The 7,154-nt window shown below is 41.2% G+C and overlaps 1 protein-coding gene across 1 annotated transcript in view; it reads left to right on the top strand.

The window, feature by feature from the left end:
• The first annotated feature begins 1,804 nt into the window (after positions 1-1,804).
• Positions 1,805-7,154, top strand: part of LOC148030637 (uncharacterized) — a 62,370-nt gene continuing 57,020 nt past the window's right edge. Inside the window, exon 1 of the mRNA XM_087686976.1 lies at positions 1,805-2,053. Within this exon, the coding sequence (XP_087543102.1) occupies positions 1,815-2,053 (239 nt within the window). The 5' untranslated portion in view covers positions 1,805-1,814. The remainder of the gene's footprint in view (positions 2,054-7,154) is intronic.

Here is a 7,154-nt window from a genome sequence, read left to right as displayed (position 1 = left end):
AAACTTACGAGGGCCTATTGGTTTATGGAAACGTGGCTGCATCTATCATGCACCATTGAAGGTTATTGGACCCACCATGTCTATTCTCACGCGATCATTAGTTGATATCTGGAAGGCTATTCTTTTTCAATGTGATTTTGTTTCCAATCTTACATGCATCACTAGTGTCCATCGCAAAGGCATAAATTTATTTTCTTGCTTCCCCTTCATGTCGCACAAAGATCTACAGTAAAAGGTCAACAAATTTTTGCATCAATTGATGAAAGCATCGTGTATTAGCTTAATTGTTCTACCACTGGCCCCTTTACTCTACGTGGGAGAACATCAAGAGTGACAATAGATGGAATGTGCCCTTGGGCTTAACCCATAAAATGCAACCCCAGGTTATTTTTTGTCATAAGTCCCCACTCACGTGGACTTGATCTCCGAATCCCACTTGCCACCACTTCTAAGCTATAGGCACCCAATCACTTGTAGTAGACATATCGATACATTTCAACCTACCCACTTGCATCCATGCTAGCAGAATCAATCACCCCTCTTACCCTCTCACTCGCGACCACACGCATGACCACACCTCCTATTGACACTCATAGCATAGCACTTGTCCACTTGTAGCTTTGATTGTAAGGAGTGTAGAAAAGCCTCTCCTAAAACCAACATGTCCCTATGCTTTGAGATGCTCTCTCTACCTAGTTGCTCAACTCATGCTCAAGAATGGAGACATATAACATTGCCAATGTGTGACCAACCATGATCATTTGTTAGTTATTGGGGTAAGGTAGGATCACTTGACTTAAGGATAGGCACAATAGTATTGGTGCTATAGCTATTTGAGAAGCCTCTACACTTGGCTCCTTTAAAGATGTATGATAGAAGTTCGACTATCAAATCCTTAGCATGTATCAAGTGCTCAACTACTAAACCATCACAGTCATGTGCCTTACCTCTACTAAGTTTGTCAATAACCCTTTCGCCCCCACTCAATCGTTGTAAAGAAAGTAGATGTCTCTAGGCAAGGCTTTAGTGGATTAGGAAGAGGAGCTTGACCTGCAATTTTGTAGAGATTGGTTGCATACTACCTCCATGTATTAGTGGATGGGTATGGCTAGACAATGCTCTCTAAAAAGACTCCAAGCCTCTCTAGAGTTTTGGCTTAAGAATAGTTGGGACAAGTCTCTCTCTAGCTGGGCTAAGAATACTCTCTTTTTTTGCAATTTGGGGAGTAAATGTGTCTATTTGTGGGTAGTGGATTGTGCCTATTTGGAGGTAGTGGATCCCAATGCTACTGAGCCTTGATCTCATGACAATCATTACATCATACCATTTGTTTTGAGGTATAACCACAAATGGAGCTCTCAACATGGGTCGTGTGGAATCGAAATGTTGAGAGAGAGAGAGAGAGAGAGAGAGAGAGAGAGAGAGAATCTTCTCTATTTCAAAAAGCATCCAACATAGGTATAACTTAAAAAAAAAATTGGCATAATAACTTTTTTTAAAAAAACTTAGAAAATCATACAATTGCCATGTGGACAGTGCCACATTTGGGCATCTTTTGGGGAAATATTCAAATAAAGAGGAGCATAGAGTATAGATGCGGTGTTCAACCAAGATGACGACTAGGAGGAGTTTGTGTGGGGGCCTATGCTTAGTAAAAACCCTCAAGTTTTAGCAACCCCTCGAGGCTTGGGATGCAACAGCTTGCAGGCGCGTTTCGTGGTTCCGCGGGAAACTCCTCTTACGTTTCTAACACTTGGCTTTTTGTTTAAGTACGGTAAGTCAGAAAGTACCATCGGATGTTTCGCTGTCACCCCATGCGCCCTACAGCAACGAAAAGAGGCGGTGCAGGTGGTGCTATCATGGCGACCAAGCCCTACAGGAAGAATGCCTGGTCTTTCCGGCCCTCCGTTCTCGCGAATCCCGCCACCACGGCCTTCAATCCAGGCACCGATGTACAGACTGCCGATCAACAACGCCAGCGCCGTCCCCTTCACAAACCAAGGCGCCACATTTTCCAACGCCTGGAGGACAGCCGTGACTCGCATGCTTTAGAGTGAGTCTTCTTGACTTGCAGCAATGCATCTTTGGGTGTTTCCATCATAGTTCATCTCACACTCTTGTTTGTGAAGCCGCGACACAGCAATAGGGATTCGCCACCTTCCAGAAACGACGAGAACATAAGGTCTCAGACCGTTTCCTGCCATATGACGCAGATTTCCAAAGGTGTTTTTTGCCCAACTTAGAATACATTTCCTCTTGCACGTTATGGTAGTCTGCATGTCAACAGTTTTTGCACAACAGAACCCATATTTCACGACAGTGTTTGAGACTCTTGTAAACGAGATACACTCTTGGGGGTTCCGCATTTAGATATAGAGCCATTTAACTGGCATATATCTATCATGGAAGAACTTAGAGTATATACTTTGACCCTTTTCTTGCATTGTGTCATCTAACTTAGAATGTAGATTTGACTCTCCCATTCTTACAAGCAGTCTCTTCTCATTTCAAGAAACCAAGAAATGGCCAAGGACTAGGAGAATGACAAGCGCACGAGGAACATAGATAGGCACAAAAGTGTGTATCCAACGTGTATCATGACAAAGATTTCTCCAAATTGAGTGCTTCACATCTTTGGGAAGGATACTTGCAGCTGCCAAAACTGAGGATGAAGCATCCACACTTGCTGTTAAATGTGTGGTCTAAGCTTATTATAGATCTACAACACAAACTCCAGCTCATTAATGGTAAAGTGAAGATTTGTTGAACCACTTGGCTGAGCTTGACAAGAGGGCATCAAACACACCGCACATGCTAATCATGGGCTATTTTTTTTGCCCTCAAGCAATGGACATATTGAGAATCATCTTAATTAAAGCATATCCCAAGTATCTGAGAACATGAAGAGCACTTGTTTTGAGGTGTGTATAGTGCCATGCAAAAATGGATAAGCCCCCTTTAGATGACAGCAAACTAGGGACATTCCTTGTCTTGCCTTCTTTTCACACGTAATGCATGCTCCCATTTACCATAAGATGATCCTTCATAAGATGATTACTCTATGATTGATTTTGACCTTGGTTGTGTAATTAGATTTGGACCTTTATCAGATAAATATGAAGATGATTTTCTTACCTGGGGATTTGCATGATGAGATTTATATGCAGCAGTCTAAGGGCTTTGAGAAAAGAGGCAAGAAGCATCTAGTGTGCAAGTTGAGAAAGAGCCTTTATGGCCCTAAGCAGGCACCTTTACTTGTTCTAGAATGAGTACATCCAGAAGATCCTTGAGTAGTTTTATATGCAAGATGTTAAGTCTATGGGTTGTTTTTTACCTTTTCATGTGAAGCTTAATTAGACCGATTGTCCGCAATCTAATGAGAAGAAGGCCAAGATGGCCAAGATTTCTTATGCATCTGAAGTGGATAGTTTGATGTATGTCATGATAGCCACTCATCCTTACATTACATTTGCAGTGGGAGTTATAACATGTTATATAGCTAAACCTGGCAAGCAGTATTGGGATGCTGTAAAGGGTATCATGAGGTACTAAGGGCATTGTAGATATGTATATATGTTATGGTGGGAGTTGTGGGGCACATTGACTCTGATTATGCAGGACATATAGATAGTAGAAAGCCTATCTTTGGCTATCTCTTTATCTTTGTTGGAGATGCTATTTCTTGGATGTCCAAGGTGCAGAAATGCATGGCTTGATTTATTACAGAGGTAGAGTATGTTGCAGCCACTGAGGCTTGTAAGGAGGCTCTTTGGTTAGGTTGTTTGGTGGAAGACCTTGGTATTATTGATGCGGTTCTTACATTGCATTTGGATTTTACGAGTGCTATTCAGTTGGTTAAGAATCTGGTATTTGCGTGAAGACAAAATACGTTGAGGTGTGGTATCACGTTATTTGAGAGATTATTGAAGACAAGTCACTCTTTATATAGCCTACACGATGACCAGTCTGGTTATGAATCAATAACATCTAAGTAGATAAATAGGTAAATGTGTTGGACTTATGCTCGTCGAGAAAGTATATGTGCATATATTTAGAATGATCATCCACAATCAAAAAGTATATCGCTCCATTTAAGGCGGTAGTGAATGTCGGTCCACAGAGATTAACATGAACCAATCTAAGAGACGCCTTAGCTCTATATGTGGATTATTGAGAGAATGTGATATAGTGTTGTTTTGCGAGTTGATAGGCTTTACAAATATTCTGAGATAGCTTCAAGGGTGGAAGGCTCTTAACTATCTGATAGCATGACAACTCGTAAAGAGAGTTGTATCTGAGATGTCCAAAGTGAAATTGCTAAAGATGCTCAATGCCTGTAGGCTCCTATGTAGTGGCTAAAACTAGGAAGTGCTAGAACTTAAAGCCCTTGGTTGTCGGCTAAAAAAGAAGCTATGTCGTGGTACAGGCCACTATGTTGTGTCTCATCACGAGCAATTACTAAACTAGTCTGAGAGTCTAAGGACCTCGATTGTGGTCACTGTAAAGGAGATTACTTATCCCAACTAGTAAAGTTGCTAAACGGATGACAAGTTCATCCCAAGTTGGGGGACATAGCATAATATCATCTAGCATAGTGGGATCTGAGCCTTGATTAGTGGTAAAGCTGACGTGACCGTGAGCTTGAATCTTGATTGAGGAGTTGTTCCCAACTTAGACTATCTTGGTTGCAGGGGTTTGAGAGATGGAAATGTTCGAGATGGGGGTTATATGATGAGTAGCTTCTGTCACTAAATTGATTGCTTATTATGCATTCTTTATTTAGTAAATTTATGCCAATAAACTAATGACTTACTTTTCTTTAAGTATTGATGATGATCTAGCATGGCCATAAAACCATTTAGAGACCAATATTTCTAGTGCATCACTTAATGGGGTGATTAGAGCACTGTGACGGGGATATCTGGTGTACAGGCAGTACAAGTTATAAAGAGGGAAAGAAGTGTCTGCCAAGTGTAAGAGTGTACACAAAAACCAAGGAGTTATACATAAATGAAGATGGATTGAGTTTTAAGAAGAGGAAGTGCATTAGCATTGTGTATATGTATTTATGTGTGCATCTGGGGATGCCTGGGAACGTTTACTTGTGTGTAATGAGCATTGCATTTATTTGGGGTCATCCTCTCCCTTACAAGTCAAGGTTTAAGGTCTTTTTTCTCTTAATGAATTAAGGAGATAAGTAAAATTTTCACTAAGAAAAATGAGAGAGATAATTCTCTCACTAAGAAAAACTAGAGACGTGATCCTCTGGAAGTGAGAAGTGATTCTCTTTCTAAGGTCTAAGATGACACAAGTTTTTGTGAGAAAGTCAATCTTAAGGTTGTGTCCCAAGCCAATCTAATGAACTCTCCTTATCTATGGCTTAAGAAGCAGCAAGATCTACAACTTTTGTGTTGGACGTTTTTTCATCCGAGTAACGCACAGAGAGAGATTCCAAAATTGGTACTGCAGAGTAGGTCCTGGAACAACCACATCTTGCATGAAGATCAATCTTTCTAATCTTGGCACTACTCAAGTCTCTCTCCAAGAAGAAAAGCTCTTGGAGCCTATAAAAGGGAGGCTCTCCTTGGGTGTGGGAGAGGTGAAGGAAGTATCACTTTGTTGAGATATCAAGCTCCACTCGTGATATGCCAGGGTGACCGTTGTGCATTTATGTCACTGACTTGTTAGTTGCAGATGCGGTTGGTATACCGCCCATGAATAATAGCTAGATGACAGCTATTCTTATCTACTCTAGTTCGTGGTTCAGTTAGTATGCCACCTTAGTTAGTTGAGTTTGGTTTGAGATCCATATATAGGGTTCTTCTATTTCTTTGTATGAGAGTTCTTTTGGCTTACACAACTAAGAAGAGGAAAACTGTTTTCAGCCTCCACCTTTGTGTGTATTTCCCCATTGTGTAAGTGAGAAAGCTACAAGTGAGACTCCTTCTTTCCCACAATCTTGACATGGTATCAGAGCCTTGTTCGTGGTAAGGAGCTCAAGAAAGCAAACCAAGTTCGCGGTGTTCTGGTAAGAGGACCAGTGCTGCTTTCATTTTTCTGTTTTGGGAGCAAGTCTCTGCAGGTAGCACAGTCGGAAAGTGCAAGAGTATTGTCTCAGATTGAGACGCTCTGTTTTTTTGATTTGAGGCCATTTCAGGGCCTGTTTTGGAGGCGGAAGTTTTCTGCACGCACTTAGAAAAAGGCCCTGTTTTATGTTGTGCGACCATTGTTTTACAAGTCGGTGAAAAGTTACCGTAGAAATTGCATCGTATGCCTGTGCGCAGAGACATTGGGAGTTACAGAATCATCCTTATTGCCTGTTGATGCAAAATCGTCACTAGGAAGTGACTATATGGTCAAATATCACTTTCGTCAGTTTTACAAATTTGCCCTTGTGAGGCTGAAGCTGTGTTTTTTACAGTGACAGAATTTTTTGCAGTGTTCTGTAATGACGTCTGATTCTCTTTCACAGATTGTCACTGAAAAGCTTGACAAGAACAACTTCCAAGCATGAAAGTTTAGAATGACGAATTTCCTTATAGGAAAAGAATATTGGGAATTTGTTGCAAGAAATGAAGAAGAATCAGTTCTTCCTGATGTTCCCAATCAACAGCAAATGCAGCCATTTAAAGGATGGCATAAGAGAGCCAGAAAAGTTATGTACTGGCTGTCTATCAGTATTTCAGACTCTATGATTGTGCATATTCAGGATGCAAGCACGCCAAAGGAGACATGGGATACTTTGTCAAAAATGTATAGCACAAATACGCAAGCCAGGAAAATGTAGCTCAAGTAAGAGTTGCACAATGTGCAAAGAGAAAGTATGAGCATCAATGACTACCACATGAAGGTGAAGAAGATTGCAGATGCACTTGCTTCCATTGGATCGCCAGTGGAAGATGATTTAGTTTCCGTGACCTTGAATGGTCTAGGAAAGGATTATGCACAGTTCCGAACATCCATTTCCGTCCGTGAAAGATTTCCTGATTTTGAGGAGTTGATTGCTCTTCTAATTTCTGAGGAGCAGAGAAATGGTGGTATATCTTCTTCAGGAGGAACTTCAAAAGAAATTGTCTTCTACTCAAATGCTGGAAGAGGTAGAGGCAGAGGTAGAGGAGGCCGATCTGGAGGCTGTGGTAGAAATCAGAATATGC

Source organism: Lygodium microphyllum, chromosome 10 (genome assembly GCF_053477565.2).
Source record: "Lygodium microphyllum isolate KBCC chromosome 10, Lygodium_microphyllum_v1.1.10, whole genome shotgun sequence".
In the NCBI taxonomy this organism is placed as follows: Eukaryota; Viridiplantae; Streptophyta; class Polypodiopsida; order Schizaeales; family Lygodiaceae; genus Lygodium; species Lygodium microphyllum.
This window is presented reverse-complemented; position numbering and strand designations above follow the sequence as displayed.